The sequence below is a fragment of the Amphibalanus amphitrite genome, unplaced genomic scaffold, assembly GCF_019059575.1.
Source record: "Amphibalanus amphitrite isolate SeventyFive unplaced genomic scaffold, NRLGWU_Aamphi_draft 000033F_arrow, whole genome shotgun sequence".
Classification (NCBI taxonomy): domain Eukaryota; kingdom Metazoa; phylum Arthropoda; class Thecostraca; order Balanomorpha; family Balanidae; genus Amphibalanus; species Amphibalanus amphitrite.
This window is the reverse complement of record NW_024881529.1, coordinates 1,229,961-1,255,043: the sequence shown is the minus strand read 5'-3', so window position 1 is coordinate 1,255,043 and position 25,083 is coordinate 1,229,961. Positions and strand designations below refer to the sequence as shown.

Sequence of the window (25,083 nt, the reverse complement as noted above, 5' to 3'; positions counted from 1 at the left end):
GTCCCCGTTGCATTGACGTTTAAGGCCCGTAAAGCCCCCTAGACTCGTAAAATATCCGTAAAATCGCCTTTGTACGGACAAAAAAGTGGTGCTATGGTAAAAATGGGTATCAATCGAAAGCTCTCGTTTACCCAGACACAGTCCTGCAGGAAAATTCCACTTTTTCCCCATAGGAAAGTTTTTACGGGAAAATCAAAATTTTGGGTCAATGGGGGGTCCCCCCGATTTCGTTCAAAATCGGCACACAGGTGCCCCATCACCACCCGAGAAACTTTCCCCAAAACGGTCCCCGTTGCATTGACGTTTAAGGCCCGTAAAGCCCCCTAGACTCGTAAAATATCCGTAAAATCGCCTTTGTACGGACAAAAAAGTGGTGCTATGGTAAAAATGGGTATCAATCGAAAGCTCTCGTTTACCCAGACACAGCCCTGCAGGAAAATTCCACTTTTTCCCCATAGGAAAGTTTTTACGGGAAAATCAAAATTTTAGGTCAATGGGGGGTCCCCCCCGATTTCGTTCAAAATCGGCACACAGGTGCCCCACCACCAGCCGAGAAACTTTCCCCAAAACGGTCCCCGTTGCATTGACGTTTAAGGCCCGTAAAGCCCCCTAGACTCGTAAAATGTCCGTAAAATCGCCTTTGTACGGACAAAAAAAGTGGTGCTATGGTAAAAATGGGTATCAATCGAAAGCTCTCGTTTACCCAGACACAGTCCTGCAGGAAATTTCACTTTTTCCCCATAGGAGAGTTTTTACGGGAAAATCAAAATTTTGGGTCAATGGGGGGTCCCCCCCGATTTCGTTCAAAATCGGCACACAGGTGCCCCACCACCAGCCGAGAAACTTTCCCCAAAACGGTCCCCGTTGCATTGACGTTTAAGGCCCGTAAAGCCCCCTAGACTCGTAAAATATCCGTAAAATCGCCTTTGTACGGACAAAAAAGTGGTGCTATGGTAAAAATGGGTATCAATCGAAAGCTCTCGTTTACCCAGACACAGTCCTGCAGGAAAATTCCACTTTTTCCCCATAGGAAAGTTTTTACGGGAAAATCAAAATTTTAGGTCAATGGGGGGTCCCCCACGATTTCGTTCAAAATCGGCACACAGGTGCCCCACCACCAGCCGAGAAACTTTCCCCAAAACGGTCCCCGTTGCATTGACGTTTAAGGCCCGTAAAGCCCCCTAGACTCGTAAAATATCCGTAAAATATCAATGGGACCCATTGACCCAAAATTTTGATTTTCCCGTAAAAACTTTCCTATGAAGAAAAAGTGGAATTTTCCTGCAGGACTGTGTCTGGGTAAACGAGAGCTTTCGATTGATACCCATTTTTACCATAGCACCACTTTTTTGTCCGTACAAAGGCGATTTTACGGATATTTTACGAGTCTAGGGGGCTTTACGGGCCTTAAACGTCAATGCAACGGGGACCGTTTTGGGGAAAGTTTCTCGGCTGGTGGTGGGGCACCTGTGTGCCGATTTTGAACGAAATCGGGGGGACCCCCGATTGACCCAAAATTTTGATTTTCCCGTAAAAACTTTCCTATGGGGAAAAAGTGGAATTTTCCTGCAGGACTGTGTCTGGGTAAACGAGAACTTTCGATTGATACCCATTTTTACCATAGCACCACTTTTTTGTCTGTACAAAGGCGATTTTACGGATATTTTACGAGTCTAGGGGGCTTTACGGGCCTTAAACGTCAATGCAACGGGGACCGTTTTGGGGAAAGTTTCTCGGCTGGTGGTGGGGCACCTGTGTGCCGATTTTGAACGAAATCGGGGGGGGGACCCCCCATTGACCTAAAATTTTGATTTTCCCGTAAAAACTTTCCTATGGGGAAAAAGTGGAATTTTCCTGCAGGACTGTGTCTGAGTAAACGAGAGCTTTCGATTGATACCCATTTTTACCATAGCACCACTTTTTTGTCCGTACAAAGGCGATTTTACGGATATTTTACGAGTCTAGGGGGCTTTACGGGCCTTAAACGTCAATGCAACGGGGACCGTTTTGGGGAGTTTCTCGGCTGGTGGTGGGGCACCTGTGTGCCGATTTTGAACGAAATCGGGGGGACCCCCCATTGACCCAAAATTTTGATTTTCCTGTAAAATATTCCTATGGGGAAAAAGTGGAATTTTCCTGCAGGACTGTGTCTGGGTAAACGAGAGCTTTCGATTGATACCCATTTTTACCATAGCACCACTTTTTTGTCCGTACAAAGGCGATTTTACGGATATTTTACGAGTCTAGGGGGCTTTACGGGCCTTAAACGTCAATGCAACGGGGACCGTTTTGGGGAAAGTTTCTCGGCTGGTGGTGGGGCACCTGTGTGCCGATTTTGAACGAAATCGGGGGGGACCCCCCATTGACCCAAAATTTTGATTTTCCCGTAAAAACTTTCCTATGGGGAAAAAGTGGAATTTTCCTGCAGGACTGTGTCTGGGTAAACGAGAGCTTTCGATTGATACCCATTTTCACCATAGCACCACTTTTTTGTCCGTACAAAGGCGATTTTACGGATATTTTACGAGTCTAGGGGGCTTTACGGGCCTTAAACGTCAATGCAACGGGACCGTTTTGGGGAAAGTTTCTCGGCTGGTGTTGGGGCACCTGTGTGCCGATTTTGAACGAAATCGGGGGGGGGGGACCCCCATTGACCCAAAATTTTGATTTTCCCGTAAAAACTTTCCTATGGGGAAAAAGTAGTATTTTCCTGCAGGACTGTGTCTGGGTAAACGAGAGCTTTCGATTGATACCCATTTTTACCATAGCACCACTTTTTTGTCCGTACAAAGGCGATTTTACGGATATTTTACGAGTCTAGGGGGCTTTACGGGCCTTAAACGTCAATGCAACGGGGACCGTTTTGGGGAAAGTTTCTCGGCTGGTGGTGGGGCATCTGTGTGCCGATTTTGAACGAAATCGGGGGGGAGGGGGGACCCCCTATTGACCCAAAATTTTGATTTTCCTGTAAAAACTTTCCTATGGGGAAAAAAGGAATTTTCCTGCAGGACTGTGTCTGGGTAAACGAGAGCTTTCGATTGATACCCATTTTTACCATAGCACCACTTTTTTGTCCGTACAAAGGCGATTTTACGGATATTTTACGAGTCTAGGGGGCTTTACGGGCCTTAAACGTCAATGCAACGGGGACCGTTTTGGGGAAAGTTTCTCGGCTGGTGGTGGGGCACCTGTGTGCCGATTTTGAACGAAATCGGGGGGGACCCCCCATTGACCCAAAATTTTGATTTTCCCGTAAAAACTTTCCTATGGGGAAAAAGTGGAATTTTCCTGCAGGACTGTTTCTGGGTAAACGAGAGCTTTCGATTGATACCCATTTTTACCATAGCACCACTTTTTTGTCCGTACAAAGGCGATTTTACGGATATTTTACGAGTCTAGGGGGCTTTACGGGCCTTAAACGTCAATGCAACGGGGACCGTTTTGGGGAAAGTTTCTCGGCTGGTGGTGGGGCACCTGTGTGCCGATTTTGAACGAAATCGGGGGGGACCCCCCATTGACCCAAAATTTTGATTTTCCCGTAAAAACTTTCCTATGGGGAAAAAGTGAAATTTTCCTGCAGGACTGTGTCTGGGTAAACGAGAGCTTTCGATTGATACCCATTTTTACCATAGCACCACTTTTTTGTCCGTACAAAGGCGATTTTACGGATATTTTACGAGTCTAGGGGGCTTTACGGGCCTTAAACGTCAATGCAACGGGGACCGTTTTGGGGAAAGTTTCTCGGCTGGTGGTGGGGCACCTGTGTGCCGATTTTGAACGAAATCGGGGGGGGACCCCCCATTGACCCAAAATTTTGATTTTCCCGTAAAAACTTTCCTATGGGGAAAAAGTGGGATTTTCCTGCAGGACTGTGTCTGGGTAAACGAGAGCTTTCGATTGATACCCATTTTCATGGGTGGAGAACCTGCCCCGGCCACCCCGGCCGTGGCCGGGGTAACTTTCAGCCTACCCCGGCGCGGCCGGGGTAACTTTTCTACTCTTGTAAATCCTAAAAGCTGTCTCCATACGAGAAAAGAAAACTCACGCTCTTCGAATGTTGACTTCCATGGGCGTAATATTGCAAATCAGGTAGGTATTTACCATTTACTTAACTTGCCATAATCTCCAACCCTAAGACCCGCGTGTGGTCGCCAATGCCAAGATTGCTCTCAAATCCTGTTCAGTTTCGAAATTTTGGCGCGCCTTCGGCGCACTTTTTCAAAACTACTGCTTGACCTCATTGCCTCCAACTGACCTGCCACCAACCGCAACCACACCCGTTTATGAGCGTACCCGTCAGGGTGCTCATAAACACCGAGCGGCCATCATGCTTCGAACTCGGACTGTTGTAACCGGGCCGCGTGCTCTCGCCACGCGGAATCCAACGCTCTAGCAACTGAGCTACGAGACCGGGACCGGTCGATATTCCTGGATCGACTCCCTGTTTGTATTATAAGAGCCGCCCAACATTGAAAAAGGCTACGCCCGTGGATGTCAGTGACCTATTTTAGTGCTTTGCTTGGTTCGATCTGTCAATTTCTCTGTAAAGCTTCTACTTTGGTGAGTTGTCTTTTTGTAGCTATTTTGAGACACAATAAAAAGCTGAAAACGCAACATTTAGGTACTCAAAATGGCATATGGTTTGGTTTGGGTTCGGTGTGAAATTGGAAGTTTAAGTAAAAAGAAATAATAATTTAAAAGGAAATTGCCTTTTCGATCATTCCAAAAATGTTATGAATAATACGGTGTCGGATACAACGCTCATCCTTGAGCAAACACAGCACCCTATTCCATGCGTCAGAATAGGGGTTTGATGATGACCGTTGAGAACAACGTGAGTATATCGTCTTCCCGCGACTATCGGTCGCCGGCCGGGGTAACTTTTTCAAACATTCTCCACCCATGCCCATTTTTACCATAGCACCACTTTTTTGTCCGTACAAAGGCGATTTTACGGATATTTTACGAGTCTAGGGGGCTTTACGGGCCTTAAACGTCAATGCAACGGGGACCGTTTTGGGGAAAGTTTCTCGGCTGGTGGTGGGGCACCTGTGTGCCGATTTTGAACGAAATCGGGGGGAACCCCCATTGACCCAAAATTTTGATTTTCCCGTAAAAACTTTCCTATGGGGAAAAAGTGGAATTTTCCTGCAGGACTGTGTCTGGGTAAACGAGAGCTTTCGATTGATACCCATTTTTACCATAGCACCACTTTTTTGTCCGTACAAAGGCGATTTTACGGATATTTTACGAGTCTAGGGGGCTTTACGGGCCTTAAACGTCAATGCAACGGGGACCGTTTTGGGGAAAGTTTCTCGGCTGGTGGTGGGGCACCTGTGTGCCGATTTTGAACGAAATCGGGGGGACCCCCCACTGACCCAAAATTTTGATTTTCCCGTAAAAACTTTCCTATGGGGAAAAAGTGGAATTTTCCTGCAGGACTGTGTCTGGGTAAACCAGAGCTTTTGATTGATACCCATTTTTACCATAGCACCACTTTTTTGTCCGTACAAAGGCGATTTTACGGATATTTTACGAGTCTAGGGGGCTTTACGGGCCTTAAACGTCAATGCAACGGGGACCGTTTTGGGGAAAGTTTCTCGGCTGGTGGTGGGGCACCTGTGTGCCGATTTTGAACGAAATCGGGGGGGACCCCCCATTGACCCAAAATTTTGATTTTCCCGTAAAAACTTTCCTATGGGGAAAAAGTGGAATTTTCCTGCAGGACTGTGTCTGGGTAAACGAGAGCTTTCGATTGATACCCATTTTTACCATAGCACCACTTTTTTGTCCGTACAAAGGCGATTTTACGGATATTTTACGAGTCTAGGGGGCTTTACGGGCCTTAAACGTCAATGCAACGGGGACCGTTTTGGGGAAAGTTTCTCGGCTGGTGGTGGGGCACCTGTGTGCCGATTTTGAACGAAATCGGGGGGGACCCCCCATTGACCCAAAATTTTGATTTTCCCGTAAAAACTTTCCTATGGGGAAAAAGTGGAATTTTCCTGCAGGACTGTGTCTGGGTAAACGAGAGCTTTCGATTGATACCCATTTTTACCATAGCACCACTTTTTTGTCCGTACAAAGGCGATTTTACGGATATTTTACGAGTCTAGGGGGCTTTACGGGCCTTAAACGTCAATGCAACGGGGACCGTTTTGGGGAAAGTTTCTCGGCTGGTGGTGGGGCACCTGTGTGCCGATTTTGAACGAAATCGGGGGGGACCCCCCATTGACCCAAAATTTTGATTTTCCCGTAAAAACTTTCCTATGGGGAAAAAGTGGAATTTTCCTGCAGGACTGTGTCTGGGTAAACGAGAGCTTTCGATTGATACCCATTTTTACCTCTTTGTGACGTCATTTCTAGGGGAAAACGGGTCATAAAGGTTTCCCTCTACCGGGGCCTTTTTTCCCCCTACCGAATCTGTGCTGTGCTGAATCTGTGCTGAATCTGTGCTAACTTCCGTTACATTAACTTGACGACCATGGAAAAAATCACTGACGTCGACGACGCTAACTTCACGATCATCACGACGTCCACTCTGATTGGTCAAGGGTTTTTGCATTACCAGCAACTCTCACTTTGATTAGTCAAGGATTTTCGCATTACGAGCAGCTGTCTAGAAAAGAACACATTCATTCGATCAGCAATCCTGCGCAGCTGCGACAAAATAAAAACAGGACCTAGACAAGTTGCGTTGCATTGGTTTTCTCGAGCTCAAGCTCAAGCTCAAGCTCAAGCTAGAGTGGAATGTTTTAGTCCTTCGTTTGATATTTTCATCGGATATCTTGATCTATTGGTGCTGATTGTGTTAACAATGATGAATGCTATGAGGAAATGTTATGGAATTCCATGCCTGGCCCTGAATACCATGCGACTTTCCACCTCTCAACTTATCAGGCAAGTGTATTTCAAGTTCTAAAAGGCTAATGCCATTCAAAGTTTGATTCCATTGATTGTGTCGTTACTCCTGACTTATCACTGCTGAGCTGACTGACGAACTGTAAGTGATGATGGTGATCAGCTTTGATAAGCTACCTATGCCTTTGTGCTTCGGCACTTCACTTGACTTGCTTGGCTGAATTGAATGAAATGCTCATGGCATTTGCTAGCCTCCCAGTAAACATGCCGACGTCGGGGTGACGTCGGCAACTCGGCATCAGCATGCCGACGTCGGCCCGACGTCGGTCCAACCTCGGCACGACGTCGGCTGGATGTCGGATATGCCCGCATGTTCCGACGTCCAGCCGAGGTCCTTACCTGGTTTACTTACCTGGTTGGGTTCCCTTCGCTTGGTAGTCTTAGGAAAAAGGGCTGGTAAGGAAGGATAGGAACCCTGTCTCATAAGACACGCCAGTTCAAAACATGCTATACAGTTGTTCCAGTTTGGCAACGTAGATCACAAGAATGAGAACTGGAAATGTGTGTCTGCAGTATGACAGGCAATAGATACATTTCATGTTAGCGATAATACATACAGAGAATACCAATATAACGAGCGATTTTACAAATATTCTACGAGTTTGTCTGGGATATGCTGCTCAAGACCCCTCTTGAAGGACTGGATGTCCGGAGCAGTAACAACAGATTCAGGGAGGCTGTTCCAGAGGTTAACACATCGTTTGGAGAAAAAGCGCTTACGTACATCAGTGCACGAACGGGTCACATAAATCTTACGACTGTGACCTCTGGTGACGCTGCTGTCGGTTAGAGTGAACATGGAGTCTGGACTTATACAGCTGTGACCATTCACAATCTTCCAGTACTGGATGAGGTCAGCCCTAGTCAGCCTTCCCTGTACAGAGTAGAGCCCTAGCCTGTTCAGTCTCTCTGCATAAGTTAAGTCTGATAGTGACTCCACGCGCTTAGTCCATTGCCTCTGGACACGTTCGAGTTTCCGAGCATCCTCCACGTAGCCTGTGTTCCAAAGACACGAACCATATTCAATAACTGGTCTGACGTGGGTCTTGAAAAGGAATGTCATAAAATCAGGATTGCGACACACTCCAGCCGACGTCGGGCCGACGTCGGACCGAGATCAATTGCTGAGGTTCAGCCGACGTCGGGCCGACGTCGGGGCGACGTCGGACCGACATCGGCCGCTGTTTTGACCGTTAAAATAATATAAAATACATGTTTCATGTTGTATAAAGAGCTGTATTCAAAATATCCTCAGGAATCTCAAATCTTCCTCCACGCCGCAACCCCCTGATCCGGACTGGACGGGGAACTTTATCCCATTTGGGATTGCCCGTAAGCCGAGCTCGCCCGTAGCCGGGTGCGGTGAGTGCTTGGGGGCTGCTCGGCCTATCCTTTGGTCAGGCTCAGCCCCGGCAACTCACCAGGGCCGGGCCCAGTTCATATAGAAAGGCCAGTCGGCAAGTGTCACTTTGCCAAAGTGCCACTTATCAAAGGGACACTTTGGGAAACGTTGGTGCAGGTGTGTAAGAGTGGGTATATGAATCCATTGTGGGGTCGCCCTTTCCAATAAATGTCACGTACCAGCAATGGGACCAGGGACTCTATATGAACTGGACCCAGGGTGCTCGCCAAGAAGACCAATGTCTCCATCCTATGATCCTTCCGGCTCTGAAATGGTCTTGTCAGACCGAAAGGGCATAACCCAACAAAACAAACCAATTTCGTTAGCTGGCTGCGTGGCGTAGTGGTTAGCGCACTAACCTCGCATTCGAATGACACGGGGTTCGAATCCCATCACCGGCTGGTGCTTTTGGCGTGTTGTCCCAGTAAACATGCCGACGTCGGCGACTGGGGGGCTCGAATCCCGCCGCCGCCGGTTGATATTTTTAGCGCGTTGTCCCAATAAACATGCCGACGTCGGCCCCGTCGGTCTAACGGCAAACGATCTCGTCAACCTCGGCAAACGATCTCGGCCCGACGTCGGCTCGACGTCGGCTGGACTTCGGCTGGACGTCGGAACATGCGGGCATATCCGACGTCCAGCCGATGTCGGGCCGAGGTTGAACCGACGCTGGGCCGACGTCGGGCCGAGCCTCGGCCCAACGTCGGGCCGACGTCGGCATGTTTACTGGGCTATTGGTGAAGGATATGTGAATTGTTGGGCTGTGCTGTCTGTGTAATGTGTGCTTCAACCAGGATAGTTCCCCACATGACTTGCATTTCTTTTGAATTCCTTAGACCAGAACTCAGAGGAAGAGACTTTGTCAATGGAGACTTTACCCCCTCCGAGCTGAAGTCTGTTTTATGGACTGCTGTTGATTTGAGGGACAGGTCAACACAAAAGAATGAGGTCAGTGTCTTTCATATAAATTTGCTTTATAGTTTTTCATTTTGTGTCTTTTCATTCAATAATTATCCTCATGCTGAAGTGCTTGAGTTTCACTGAAGATAAGTTCCTTTACATTTTGAGTTTTATATCTTTCTGTCTTGAAATAAAATCAATGAAGCATTAAGTTGTTGCTTTGGCATTTCTCTGATTGCTTGGCATGTTGGACAACTGTCAATGTTTCAGATGGTGCTGATTTTCATTCTTTTTCAGAATTTCTCCTACATGAGAGGCAAATCTGTAACCATTCTTCAGGAGTCAGGAATGCCAGATACACTGAGCAATGTTGCATTGGTAACAGCAGCACATAGACTCGGTGGAAATGTTGCAAGAATGGCATTTGACTCAAATAAAACAGATGTCTCAGATTTGGCAAAGTAGGTATGCATTTCACATCTTTTGCCTGAAATTTAGCATGGATGTTTGCTCAATCAGTTCCTGCTTACAGCGCAGGGCTCAAGCTTTTCGGGTGACCATTACTGTGAAGGTATGTCACAAAGCAGGCTTGGATCATTATGAATCTTGCAACTTTCATTCTCACAGTCGTCGTAGACACGCTTCGAAGTTCAGGTTCTAATGTCCACTTCTCCCTGCCTGCAGCTGTCTCTCGGAGGTATCGTCGGTGATCGCCGTCAGCTGCCGTCACCAGGCAGCGCTGCAGGCGGCCGCAGATGGCGCTGCTGTGCCCGTGGTCAGCCTCGGCAGTGAGCAGCACGACCCGCTGACGGCTCTGGGGGAGCTGCTGGCAGTGCTGGAGCACTACAGGTGAGTCGCTGAGCTGCGTGGCGCCCCTAAACGTTGGGATACTGGTAATTTCAGGATGTGTACCCTGTGTTGTCTTTGATATGACTGTAGCCTATATTGCATTCTTATCCACGATGAAATATTAAATGTCCCTGCAACGCTGCCATTCATGCGGCGCCTAGGGCCTGTTCTATCATCTATCAGCCACTCGGCGCCTACATGTTTGATTCCGACTCCGTAGCCGTGTGTTTCAAGCTTCTGTTTTTCATCAGCAATCTGAAGCGTCTGTCTTTAGCCTGGGGCTAAATACTGGGAATAAATATGTGTCAACACTTGTCACTGTTTCTCCAGCTACCTGAAGCGCCTGACTCTGGCCTGGGTGGGCCCATGCTGCGCCCGGCTGAGGTCCTTCCTTCAGCTGCTGCCTCCTCTGGGAATACACCTCCGCTACTGCTGCCCTCAGGTGAGTAGACGAGTACGACAGATCACTTACGCCAGTCGAATGAGGCGAACTGAAATATGTGGATTCCGCCCTGGGATGAGAGGATCTCATGAATCCGAGAAGAGGCTACGATTATGGGATGACAGAACACTTCTATGCGCTATACACTGTGCAGCGATACTGTTTAATCAAATCACAATAGCAATCAACATAACGTCAAACGATGCAACCATGCCCACGCAGAGCACAAATAAGAAGTGTGTTATAAAGCATTGCTATGATTTGATTGGATTGTTTCAGGCTGCGTGTCTATCTAGCCTGTCAACTGATATCTTGCAGAAATATATCCGGCTCTGATTCTTGCTCCTCTATTTTCGCCGTCATTTTGTTTGAGAAGCTAGGTACCAGTGAATTGACATAAAAAAACACAACAGAAACGCGTTACGGACCGCCGGTATGACACATCATTTTTGAAGCACATGCCTTTTTTGAAGAGGCTATAGATTCCACATGAACCTTAGACTTAACTCGGTGTGGTACACAGCAATAAAACTGCTGATGGCGACCAGGAACGCGTCAACAACATATTGACGTTGTCTTTAAGCATGTGATTAATATTGTCCGTGGCTGCCAGCGATTATTTTCCTGGTGATATACCGCCATTTGGACCCGCCTGAAACTGCCGCTCCGGCTCACATGGCCCCGCTCCCCGCTGTTTTCTTCAAAATCGTAGCCATCGAATTTTTAATGCATCGACGATAAATTATTTTGCAACATTTTTCTTTTATATTTTGATGTTCATTCGAAGATAAATCATCTTTCGGATAGTACCAACGAGGCTTATTTGGAAATCAAGTTTCATAAATCACATTGCAGTTTTTTTTCTGCTCATCTCAAGTAGAATTTGGTAAATAGAACGCCATCACCTATCAACCGCGTAGTGCTCTGTAAATGCATGACATGCACAACGAACACACTAATAAGTAATAAGTACATCAGTGTGACGTGTGTCCAACGATTGCGCTTATGACGATTGGTATCTTCGTCTCTTGATTACATCTCCCGTCGACGATATTTGCAAATAAATAAACAAACAAATTATTGCCCGATCCCCACTAGATCCACTGACGCAATAATCGCGTCGGGCCGTGTAACCAGAGCCGGCGTTATCCCTTTGCTGACGTCACTGGGTATATGGGAGCAGGCGGACGGGTGGCCGGCACCTGCCCCTGAGCCTGGTCCGGAACCCCGACCGGCCCCGGGATCCTGATCTCTGCCTCAGCGGCGCGGCGGCCGGTACATTTATGTGACAGGTGCAGCGAGGGAGAGACTTTTCTCGCCTGGTCTGTCGCAGACATCTCGTTAGCGCTATAAGTACGCTGACGTATGGCGGTGGCCAGACAGTCGGGGTGCTGGTAACGGGATGACGATTCTGTCAGTCTGCTGCCCATTTGAACGTCAACATGTTTAAAAGTTTCTCAGTTGACAATGGTTCTCACTTTTCGCCTTTTCAAGTCGAATGCGTTCCTTTCACCGTGGTAACACGTCAACCTACCAGTGATTCTGAAGCGATCGATTTTGGGCTGGTATCAGCAAGGCACCATTTATGTTAACCGAGCACAGTAAATCATGTATCTTGGCGCCTCTTAACACTCACCATAATCAATATTTAGTCAGACGTCTTTAGCATTAGATGTTACTTTTCTCTTCATGTAACGAGCTGTGTCCGGGGTCCGTATGATCGGTACCTTTGTGTCCGTTTGTTTTCTGACCGTCAATCCCTATGTCCGCACTTACTTTGTGTCCACTGATCCTGTGTCCCCTGAGCCGATCCTTTGTCCGTCAACACCCATTTCCGCGCTGACCTGTCCCTGTATCCATCAGGAAGAGGACCTGTCCCCAGAGGAGCTGGGTGACCTGGTGGGGCGCACAGTGCAGCACCACACCCAGTTCAGTCGACACGAGTCGGCCGCTGAGGCCACGTACCGAGCGCACGTGCTTGCCACCACGTGCCACCAGTACGACCAACTACAGATTACTGAGAAGGTGAGGAACGGAGGGATGGGTGATAGGATGAGGTGGGGAGGAGAGATGAGGGTTGGGATGGGTAGGGAGGGGTGGTGATAAGTCATGGAGATAGGGGAATGACTTGGATGGATAATTCGGGATTTTGGGTGTGCGTATGTGTCCCCTCCTTACTAAAAGCTCACCATGAAATATATGCGATTGACTCTCGCTAGAGGTTAAACTGTTTGCCTAGTCGATGCTCCCCTGAATACTCTGGAGTCATGTAGGATTGGAGTGAGATGAGAGGATGAGTAGGAAATGTGATAGAAAGGCATGGAAGGTAAACTTGGTTGGGAAGTAACTACATTACAATATCGATCGCCGCTGCACAGCACGTCATTTGGCGTGAAGTAATAATTATGGTTTCCCATTGCTGTTGCGTAACCTGTTCACGTAACCTGGCTGTTCACGCTTTTCATCCGTTCTGCGTGTGACACATTCGCCCGTACTCCCCACGGCTCAATGGAGCCACCACCAGTTGACGTGCCGTCACCGCCAGCGCGGCGCGGACCGGTGCCGCTAATGCTTAACGGACCTGTCGAGCGCGTCACAGCGGCCATAATCGGGTTACGAGCGGGGCGTGCTCGGAGACAGGCGGGTCCCTGGCGGAGCGCGTCGGCGACTCGACAACGTCCCCGTACGCCGCGCTGTTCAAACTCGCGTCGCGCTGTCCCGCGCCTGTGGTGTGTACTGTTGGAGAGTGGTTACTTATCTAACCAGTACCACTGTGTTCCAGTGACCACCTGTGTATCTGACTGCTGACTGACGTGTTCTCCGCCCGCAGCACGCGGCCGAGGCGGACCTGGACTGGACGTTCGTACAGGACCTACCTGTCAGCCGGTCAGCGGTGGCGGCGGCGGTGCACGGAGACCGGCAGCGCTCGCTGGTAGCTGCCTCCGCCGGCTGCCGCCACTGGCTAGCCACAGCCCTGCTCACAGAACTATGTGCAGAACATGAGAGGCGCACGGATAGGCCGGACTTTGAGGGGGAGCGGCGTGGTGTGGGGATAGGGAGCGGCTGAGAATGGGCCGATTGGAGTTGAGGACTAGCGTGGTTAGGGATAGGGAGGAGGATGGACTGAGACACTCTGATAGGATATTAGTGCGCCCGAGCGAGTGACGTGGCTATTGCCGCTTCGTGTGATGTGCTGGGAAGCTATCACAAGACACCAGTAATTATTGACAACACTTTACCGCTGCTAAACTGATGTGGCGACTGTGGAGGACGTTCTGTCGATGTTTTGTGGATTGGGTTTTGTCGTGGGACGGCGGTGACGTGGCTGAACGTAATCATGCTTATGATCCTCATGAATGTACAATGACTTGCGTTGCGGTGTTAACTGTAATAACGACAGTATATTTGCGTCTCAGACGCAGTACAAACTACAAAATACCGACTTTCAGAACCAGTGTCTTTGCCTAATAAATAACCAGTGAAAATCACGAGAAGTTTTGATTAAGATTTTCGTTGGTATAGAATCGCCGCTGGATGTTGGATAGGTGGATGGTTTTCTCAGCTTAGCTACATCAGCTACATCAGCTTATATCATTTCAAGTGTACTTGTGCGAAGAATGACGCATCTGGAGCCGACCCTGAAAAAACGCGGCCAAAAATGCGAAGGGTTGGCCTGAAATTGTGGGGAAGATGGCCGCTTCATTATGAAGTTTAATTACTCTGCCAAGAGATACTCCACATCTTGTCCACATTTGACGGTAACTACGTTTCGCAAGGCACTATGACGTGTCAAGAGTTGTCAACGTTTTAGTGTCATCAGCTCGGTCGCAGCTTTTCCCGTACGTTGACCCCACTCGTTCTCAAGCCCTGCTCCTAATTAGCAGCCAGCTTTAAGTAGAGCAAGTTGAACGTTCGCGGAAAATTGGATGGTGCTGTCAGCGGCGGCCGATCGACATTTGTGGCCCGTCTTCGTCTGTCGTCTTCAGGCCAGGCCACACGCTGCTGAGTGCTGGGGGCCGGGGAAAGACGCAGATTACGAAACTGAATGTGACTACATATCTCAGTAGTCAGTGATGTGGATTGGGTGCACTATTTTCCTTCCCGCCGCGACGGCTAGCCGAGGCTCAGACGTGTCATCTCAGTTCAATGATTTGTCGATCTGCCTGATGGATTCGGAAAGCTGATTGAGGATGAATCACAGTTGAGGCTGCCGTGGTCCGATATTTATTGTGTCGCGATCATATTACAATTTGTTTGCCACTCACGCCTCAGATCCAGGCGCTCCCCGGCTGAGCATCGGTCCTCTACAGTCCGCCGCGTGCCCTGTGCACCCGTCGACTGTCGTGAGTCGTGAGTCGTGACCGCCGCCGAAGCTCGGTGAGTCCGTGACGAACGACTACCGCCCGCCAGCACCCGTCAAAAACACCCAAACACGGTCAGAGCCGCCGCGTCCGGCCGGCCACCCTCAGGGAAGCGTTTGTCATTGTCCCCTGCCGCGCCCTCCCCCCCCCCCGCCCCCGGAGCGCGGTGGGGGAATGGAATAAACGGCCCGATCGTGCACAGGTTGCTCCCGATGACCGCTTCAGATAGGAGCCGGTGTTTTGCATTGTGATGCAGGTGGCGCCGCGGCGGCTTTGGTCGGGTGCTCTCTGCAGAGGTGTTCAGGCGACAAATATGGGGAGATGGTGGCAGTCTCACAGGCCGTGCGAGGTGGGTGGCCCGGCCACCCGCCGGTAAAATGGTCACCGCAACTGTCATGGACTATTAAAATGAGAATTTATGAAACGCTCGGGATCCTTTTACCTTACAGAAGAAGGGCGGCTAACAAGTAATTGTCTAAAACGCATAGCATTATACCTAATTGAAATAGGCCCGAACACAAAACGAGCAAACATGACGGACTTAATGACAAGACGAATCGCTGAACTTGCAGTTAGGACATTTCTTGTATCCGTGCAGCCACACCACGTAAGCCAGGGGGTGCTAGATGGCGATCGAAATAATCAAATTAATCAAATTCTACTAAAAATATTGTCACACCCTTTAATCACATTATACCAAGGACTGTCGTTCCTTTGTCATGGCCTTTATTTTTCAGAACCGAAACTGTTGAAGGGTTATCGCGCCATCGTCAAAACTGAGCACAATTCTCCCTATACCTCCTAAGTCAAAACAGTCTTACTTTAGTTTCTTTACTTACAACTACGTTCGTGCGCGCACTGCGTTCCCGTCTAGATGTTCGTGCCGTAGCAGCGTGCGCCGTGCAGCGATCCCCGGGGACGATATCGAGCCGTTGTGGAAGTGGTGTGTCGTGCTGAATTGACTGAGCCGGTGGAAGGATCACTCCGACCCGGACCTGGGGCACGCGGTTGAGTTCGCCGCGGGGCTGGAGCCGCTCAAATTCCGAGCCCGTAAAAGGCTTCAATCACAGAACCATTAAAACACGGATTCTTCGGAAGTTGAGACATTCTGATACTGAATTACCTGATCTGCCACCCACAGATTAATTGTCACACCGAGGACACACGCGTCCCCATTCCCCAACATTTGTCGCCGTGATCAGAGCCTCAGTCATCGGGATGTGAGGGTATGGGAGACGGCTCTGTGCGGCAGATGGTAGCGGCTTTCCTTGTCTCGGATTACGGCTGTGTTCCAAATGCGGGCTCCGCGAGCTTTTTATCCCGGCCGACCATGTCGATGGACCTGTATCATATTCCTCATCAGAGCTGTGTAGTCAGAGTCGGAGTCGGAGTCGAAGTCGGTCGGAGTCGTAGTTGGAGTCGCTAAAATCTTACCGATTCCGACTCTGGAGTCGGAGCTATCGCTGTATGGTTTGACATCATGCCCTGCACCTGTTTGCTTGACGATACTACGCTTGCTTACCTTTCGAAATAGGTAAGATTTTGTCGAAAAAAGGTCACATTCCTGTTATGAACAAGCGTTTTTAGCAGAAGAAGCAGAAGACGGCGGATTCGCTAGAACCAGCGTTTAATTCTGCATGCTCTTCATAAAGCAAATGTGCAATGTAAGGCCTTGGAATGCACAAAGGATCGTTTCAGGCAAAATAAGATGGTATCCACTATGACCTTTATAATCCTGATGTGGATTTAAGGGAAACGGCCGGAATCGGAGCTGGAGTCGGAGTTGGAGTCGGAGTCGATTTTTTGAAGCCGGAGTCAGGGTCGGAATTATCCCAAAATCTATCGACTCCGCAGACCTGTTTCTCATATACTCGTATGCAGATTGTCTCGAAATTTATTCTGAGTTCCTTTGTACCTACTTCCTTTCCTTCCTTGCTTCCTTACCTACTTTCCTTTCCTTGTACCTACTTCCTTCCTTACTACGTGTCCGCCGCTGGTAGCCGACTGTTTCTCGCCCTATGTCCTCCGCTGGTAGCCGACTGTTTCTCGCCCTATGTCCTCCACTGGTAGCCGTCTGTTTCTCGCCCGTGTCCGTCTCTGTATCCGCCTTCCACAGCTGACACCGTCAGCGTTCCACGAGGCCAGTTCCGCCCCAGTCTGGTTCGAGTCGCGCTGAACCGTCCATCGCTGCACGGCCCGGGGTCGACTGACCTCTCCTCTCTCCGGACACCCTCCCTCTGTAGGCCTCTCTCTCTCTCTCTCTCTCTCTCTCTCTCTCTCTCTCTCTCTCTCTCTCTCTCTCTCTCTCTCTCTCTCTCTCTCTCTCTCTCTCTCTCCCTCCCTCCCTCCCTCCCTCTCCCTCTTTTACCGTACGTACCTTCTCAATTCCCAATTCCCTTCTCGTTTGAGTGTTGACATCAGCTTGACGGAGTGGGACGAGGAACGAATTCAGCCCTATTCCAGTCCATTGCGGTGACGACTTTGTCCTTAGTGCAGCACGCAGGTGTGTTGAGCTCGCGAAGATGCAGTGCGATTGATCTGAGACCCCACTGTGTGACCTCCGCGTGACCGATGATCTCATTGCGTGACCTGTGATGACCTCTAACTACGTGTGACCTACGTTCGAGCGAAAAGTGGCTGCGACCCTGCAACTGTTCGGCTTAGGATTCATCGTGATTACGAGCGAGCGAGCGCAGCGAGCGAAGCGAAGTCTTTTCAATATAACGGAAAAATCTCAGTGTGAGCGGCCCGGCCCGGCCCGGCCCAGCCCGGCCCGGCCCGGCCCGGCCCGGCCTGTAACGCTTTTGAGAGGCTTATATCTCAGCAACCGCTGGACCGATTGGCCTGCGGTCTTTTTTGCTGGGTAGCCCCATCCCTTCTACCCCGTAATTGACTACTTTTGATACATCTCAGTGACCGTCGTGGCACGTGCCACGTGAAAAGTCAAGGGTGTTCAAGCAGTTTTGCAAAAGTAGTGATTTTGAGAGGTCCATATCTCAGCAGCGGCTTGAGTGATTATCTTGCGGTAATTTTTATAGGGTAGCTGCATCCCTTCTACCAAAGGTCGGATACTCTTGATCTATGTGAGTGACCCCCACTGCACGTGCAAAATGCAAAAAGAAGAGGTGCCAAATTTGTTCCCATTTCAGTAACTCGGTAACTACTGGGGCGATTTCGCTGAAACTTGGCATACAGGTAGGCACTCAACAGGCAATGCATTCCCATGTGTTGCCGTTAGGGTGCTACTGCACGTGCGCACGTGCAGGGGGCGTTTCCAGATCTCGAGAACGGCTGGGCCGATGGCGCTCAAATTTGGTACACGGTTGGGGACCAGTTAGTAGGGTGCCGTGCAAAAGTCATTTTGGACCCCGTTTGCACGTGCGCACGTGCAGAATGCCGCTTTCAGATCTCAGGAACGGCTGGGCCGATTGCGTTCAAATTTGGCACACCGCTAGCGATCGGTTAGAAGGGTGCTTTGCACAAGCCCGTTGGAAGTACCCTCTCTCCCTTCCGCACGTGCAGGGCTCACTATCTCGCTCGCTCGTTCTTCGCCCAAAAGGCGTTTTACTGGTTATACAGCGAATGCATAAGTCGTCCACCCCAGAAGTTTTGAGACTGGGCTCGTAAAGCCCCTATTAACAGTGCTAGATACTGGTCGTTCTCACAGGTCTTTACCATAGTTGTCATAAACGTACTTGCGTAATTTTGAACGATGTTGTTTTTTAAGTAAGCTTATGTAATGTAGCTTACTCGTACATACGAATGAGCTACTGAGATGATTCGACACGCTACTTAGCCGATCAAGAAGGGACTGGAGAGCTGCCCACTGCTCGTCCAAGAGGGACTGGGAGGTCTGCCCGGCCAACAGGGGACTGGTGAGGGCTGCCCAGCCAATGAGGGGACTGGTGAGGGCTGCGGGCTGAGCAAGGTGGGAGTCACGGACGACGCTACCCTGTGACCCGCCGACAAACTAGCCCGATAGGGATCGGTATTCGGCGGGCTCATTGGAAGGCAATCTGACTGGGTGTAAGGGCCTGTACTCTGTGTCTAAGCAGGGATTACATCTCGTCCAGAGAGCAAACGAAGAGGAATGGGTGTCAGACTCAAACATGCAACAGTCGTGGCAAGGACTGTAGCGATGGTGCAGGCTAGGTCCCGATGGCTTGCTGCGGTCTCAGCATTGCGAGATATTTCTTCGAATTTGTAGAAATTTTCAACAATTTCAAAAGTTAATATTTTCAATTAATTTTCAAATTTTCAGGACAATTTTGTTCAAACGATTCAAATATCTAATCGCATGGAAATATCTAGAGCCTAAAAGTTATATTATTAAAAGATGTTTAATTTTAGTTTTTTTTCAGGAGTAAAGCTACATATTTTATAAGCCAGTCAACCTTGATTCAGAAATGCGGGAGAATGTCTTTAAGCAGCATTAACTTCCTTCATAATGTCCATAGCGTCAACAAAGATCCCTTGCATTTTACTTAATAAGTTATCTTAAAGCTTCCTTTTTTAACAAAGTTCTCTCCTTACATGCATTGTTCCTAAACTGTCCTAGCAATATTTCTGAAAACGCGCCGGTGTAAATTGGGGACAGCGATGGTCTGATAGCGGAGCTAGTTAGCTAGCAGCCCTCTGAAAGCTTCAACCTCCCTCCAAGGCATAAACAAGCCATCTGCATTCTTCCCGACCCGCTATCACATTCCTAAGGCTTTGGACTTGTGTCGAAAATGCGGCTGTCCTATAAAATGTCCTCTATGTTAAGATGAAATTGTAGCAAGAGTGAAAAAGAAGGTACATAGGTGTCTTAACCCTCGCCGGACCTATTGGTTTTCTACATACGCGCCGGCCGAGGGGGTTGGGGGGTAAGATCCACCCCCCTCGCCGTTTCGCCCCTGGTGGAGCTAGCGCGTCGCAGAAAAAACGAGCGTGTGCACCGTTACGAGACGCAGAGATTGGTACCCGATTTTAAGGTCCTAGGTCAACCGGTGACCTCTGAGGTCAGGTCAAGTGCCCCAGGGTACGGTTCAGTTTTTGGTGTATAACTTCGCAAAAAACGGCCGCAGAGCCGCGATTTTGGCAGCATCGTGTTTGCCTCGCTCAGGCGCGTCGAGTGATATACTTTTTGTTCGGGTCAGGTCAACTTAGGGTGTTGACCTCAGGTCAAGGCCAGGTCAGCACCCCCTGGTCACGAAATTGGCCGAAAGAGGTCATGTCGCATATCATTCGATTCGGCAGGTCTTCCTGAGTCCATTGGTGGCTTTCCCGACTCGCTAGCTCAATTTGATCGGGAGTTATTGACGAAAAACTAATATGACCTTGAGGACGTCATAAATGACGTCACGCAAGGTCAACATTGCAAAAGTGACGCATCTAACCTTGCAAGGAGAGCATCAAATAATGATTCTGTGTGCTTGAGATAGTTGGAGATCGTTCCCGGCGCCAGAATAGCAGTTTTCATTTTTCCCCATTGACTTATAATGGTGAGGTCACGAAAATGACCTGACCTCATATGACCTTTAGGAAAAATCCGAGATACACACGTTGTGAGACTCATAATGGATACTAGATCCTGCAAGTTTCATTTCCCTGTGACATCTCCTCTGGTAGTGAGGGCGTTGCGAAGTTGCGACATCTGAAGACCGTGCAGAGGTTCACTTATGACGTCATAGGTCAGTGACCTGACCTGACCAAAAAATGCGGTTGGTGTCAAAAGATCCGGCTTGAATCAAAGGTCAGGTATGCCAAGTTTCAGCTCTTTATCGCCAGTGTGTTCGGAGTTATCGCGAAAAAAAAAACTTTGGGGGGCGGCACCCGCCCCCCCCCCCTCGGCCGGCGAGGGTTAAAGTTTCGCTGATTAGTAGGTGGCCAAATGATACCCCAGAACAATACATAAGCAGTGTAAAAAAAGAGAGATTGATTTAAAACCCAAAACAATTGTGTGTGTTACATGGATTGTGTTATTCTTATGCTTAAAAATAATGAAAATACATATATTTATATTTGTGTAATTCCATATTGTTATAGGTAACGGATACCTTACTCAGCTAGTTCGAGCATTTGTCTCGAACATTCCACAAACTATCTGAGAAGCATTACACATTATTGAACAGAGCATCGCATAGCCATAAATACAGTGGTATTGACATAACAAACATAAAAATCTTACAAATCGAAAGCGACTACAAAATTACACACCAATTAATGCTGGCATTCTGGTATGGTATGTCAAAATTCATCACATGCCTTTATTTGATGCTGAAATGCAATTACATGATGGATACTGCAATCTGTCATGGGTGTTTTGCAAATAAGTAGCACGATCAAGACTCCTAGCTGGCTAGCAAGCACTACTGCCTCTGCAGTCTGCATATTAGACAGCTACTCATTATGTTTTCATCCGTGTTTGGTTGTCGGACTTGATAGCTATGGCATATGTAACGAATGGCGCCTGCTCCGTTGCAATAAAACATCAGCTTTGCATCCAGGATTAAATACCCAGGTGATGTTATGGCACATCTGCTTATCAAACTTTCATAGAATCAGTGTTGTACGAGCTGGCCAATTAGGGTAATTCGGGTTTACACTGCATTGAAAGATGCTCATCAGCATTAATAGAAGAATTAGGAGCGCTACGAATCGGTTTATTTCGCTCCAAACTAACTTCTTAAAGCAGGGAAGCTTGGTTAATCGAAGACGCCTCGATAGCTGGTCACCTCATGCGGTCGCTTCAAAATAATATTTTGTCAATGTACATAGGACGCAAATTCTGCTAATATTGTCATAGCAATCAGATGACGGCGCAACTCATCAGCAGCAGCCGTGTTAAAATCGATGCAATGCGACTTTGTGCGGTGACAATGCTTAAGATAGCTTGCTTACATTTCTCAATGTTATCCATATTTCTCTACAATTTCCTCTAACTCATCATAATTGACAAGCAGAATTGATAGTTCCACACCTGCCTCCACTTCTTCGATGTGTGTTTTTATTTTGTTTTATTTTTTTAGTTCCGCTTTTTAAGTCCCACGCACGGAGCCGTCTGTGCACGCTCTGCTTGTTACCGTCGACCAGACAGGTGCGCTCCAGGGGGCCAGACAGGGGGCTGACGGTGCTGACGTCACAAACCCACAGCCGAACCGCTTCCCGTCTCCGCTTCCACCAATCGGCGTTGTTCCAACTCCAGCGCGCGGCGCCGCTTGTAGCGCAGCGGATGCCGGTCGTATTTTCGGCCTGTTCGCCTGTCAGAACACTCCTCTTGAGGTACACTAATGAGGGACACGCACGTTTAGTCGGCGCCAGCCAGCGTTGGTGGTGGCGGCGACAGAATGAACCAAGCTGCGACAGTAATTGAGCAAAATTATGTTAGGCAATTAGCAAACCATGCATTATGGATAAAATTGTTATTGGAAATACTGTGATGTTAATTTAGTGAACGTCACCCAAAGAAGTATCGATATTCGTCTTCCACCTCACGCATACCTTTACTGGTATGTTGCGATAAAAAGAAAAGTCAAAAGAGCTGGAGCGGCAGCATCTTCATTGGTCAGTTAGCTGCATTGAATTTGTATTTTATGTTTGTCACCCGTTCCACATTTTAACTGTTTGTGCTGGAAAGAACGTCACAACTATCGACTTTTTTCCTTCGCTAGGCCGCCTGCCGTGACCGATCGATACGCTAGTCCTATATCATGCACGAACCACTGCATCATGCATCAGTTTGGATCGGTGGTATGTTATCCGAGGCAACGAGTCAGAATGAAGTGATAGATTTCTGTGCTCGTGTGGAGAGCAGGACTGTGCTGGGGGCGGACTCAGTCGTCCAGTGGTGTGTGTGTAAGATCGAGGACACAGCCGTCCGCATCACGGTCTGGTCATGGCCACCCGCAACGGACCACTGCCCTGGTTCCAAAACCGAACCTTTTCAGTCGCTAAATCAATACTCGTAGTGGACCAGGCAGGTCAACATCAGAAAGCTCTCAAACCTCAACATGACTGGTCTAAAATACTATAGACGGCCATAGAAAAGCAATGAAATAGAAGCGTTGCCTAGAGCTTGAACAAAGCATTGAAGTGGTCATTTAGCTGGTCCAATCCAAGGCACGTATTTATGTCATTTTAACATATTCTACTGTTTTGGTGAACATAGAATCGGTGAACCACGTAAAATTATCCACTTGGCTTTGAATGGAGCTTGATCATGTTGATAATGTTCTCTAATGAACCATAAACAGTGCATGTACAATTATTTTTTTAACTAATCACATGCTTACTAGTAAGAATTGGAAATTAAATGCTTTTAAGTATTATATGCATGCACCATCAAGAAACACAATATGCACAGAATAGACATTACATGCCAGTTCGACAGCTCCATGAATCATGATGACTTTGTGTAGATTATCAACCTTGGGCTTAGGATATTGACTTTATTTACATGGGGCTCCAATGACATCAAATTAGTGTAGACAATAGCGTCTAGAGCTGTCCCTAAATGGGCTTGCTGCCGCCCAATCTCATTTTACAGCGTAGCAGTGCCACTGCGGTGCGCTCTGGCGACTAGGCCATGGGTCGTTACGAGAAGTGCCGGACCTTGTCTGCATTGGCACAGACTGAGTCTCGTTAGGTAGTGGAAGCGAGGCTGCAGGAGCCTGCTGGGGAGCATCACTGCGTCGCCTAGTCATCTTCATGGCAATGACGTTGTCATGTAGTTTCTACGACCCTTCACTGACTGGGTCTCGGTCACCCGCGGCCCTGACGCCGACTGGACTGCCGCGGCAGGCTTAGATTTCTCAGCGTCATCTCCGCGGACAAGATACTCTGTTCGCTCATGTCACCGGTGCCAAGTGTAGCACTCTACATAAAGAAGAAAACTCTACTGATTACACTTTTCTCACTGGAAATTCCCTAGTGCAGCCTAAAAATAGACGTGATTTCCGCGTTAATTTCCCAAGCGCGCATTATCCTCTCCTATCTCTAAACGTCTCATGAAACTAAATCTAACAGTTAATGAGCGTTTCCAGGCGGTTAGTGTGGGTGGGAATTATGTATGGTTGCCTGGCGGCTCAGCGTAAGTTATAAGCGGGGGCGGTTAGCATAACCCAAAGATTATCAGAAAAGTTTTATTTTCATTTAAAGGCATAATGTCTCAATGAGTGGTTCCTTGCTATAACAGCGCCCCAAAGTCGTGTGTTTGTAGTACAGTGTTCCTCAGAGCACTCCTTCGCTAGCTTGTATCATATTGGTCACTGTTATTGGCCAATAAAACAAATAAGTACAATCCAACTTGCAGCTAATCCTTAATGTACCGCAGGGAGAGTCGCGTGCTTTTAACCACCAACCTTCCTTCGCTCTGAGTGTGTATTTCCATGGTGAGATTATCCCACTTCGCCCCGCTGTTCCCAGGGGGTGCACAAAGGATAGAGGAGGCGCAACACCATAAAGCTGGCAGTTTACCAGACGTTTATTGTTGGGTCTATAGGGGCTCAATGGCGCGGCTATTGCTGTAATGGACCGTACTGCTTCAGAGGAGGACTGCAGTGGCGCAGTACTGTTTTCAACCGGTCTCAACAAAGCTGGGAGGAGTGCCACTGCTCCATGAGCATGTGCAAAAGCCGGGCGAGATCCGCAAGTCTACTGGACGATAGTGTAGGTGGAATACGATTTTGGTGAGATGAATGCATCGATGCAAGAGACCTTGAACTAGCAACAACTGATGAATCATGTGCATGAGATTGGAATTCTATGTAACACACAGCCTTCATTGTGGGACCGATGACAACACTCTCTGGGACCGATTAGGCTGTTACGGGTGGGTTGCAACTTATCCGGAATTTCAAAGTTGGATGTATCCATGCCTATTGCACATTTTGCTCGAAATATTTACGTCCTTGGTTGATTCGACGGATTATGTACCTATTCTTACATGACAAGCAGAATGTGATGAAAAATCATTTTGAATCATTTTGATGAAAAATCATTTTCTAAATCAATGGGAGTTCGCAGAACTCCACCGACTCTGCCGTGCTCCTTTTTCAGTCCGTGTCTCTGCCTCCGTCCAGTGTCCCCTGACCGCTGCGCCGGCCGGTCCACCCCTTATGACGTCACCAGGGGTCAGTGGCGGCGTCGGCCGATCGACCGGAGCCGCACTGGTGGCGTGTTTTGTCTGGAATCTGTCTGTGTGGCCCCGTCAGCTGAGCTCCGACCGT

General features: G+C 48.5%; 1 protein-coding gene across 3 annotated transcripts; it reads left to right on the top strand.

Moving 5' to 3' along the window:
* Positions 1-6,525: 6,525 nt before the first annotated feature.
* LOC122369272 (ornithine transcarbamylase, mitochondrial-like) lies at positions 6,526-14,002 on the top strand. Of its 3 annotated transcripts, none has more exons than XM_043343888.1 (7): positions 6,526-6,900; positions 9,160-9,271; positions 9,521-9,684; positions 9,908-10,072; positions 10,403-10,514; positions 12,378-12,539; positions 13,345-14,002. In XM_043343888.1, exons 1-7 carry the CDS (start codon positions 6,818-6,820, stop codon positions 13,579-13,581), a joined length of 1,035 nt encoding a protein of 344 aa, XP_043199823.1. In that variant the 5' UTR covers positions 6,526-6,817; the 3' UTR covers positions 13,582-14,002. The 3 variants fall into 3 exon arrangements, with proteins under 3 accessions (XP_043199823.1, XP_043199831.1, XP_043199840.1); XM_043343896.1 differs by having other exon boundaries at positions 6,688-7,003; XM_043343905.1 differs by lacking the exons at positions 6,526-6,900; positions 9,160-9,271 and having other exon boundaries at positions 9,521-9,688.
* The last annotated feature ends 11,081 nt before the right edge of the window (positions 14,003-25,083 follow it).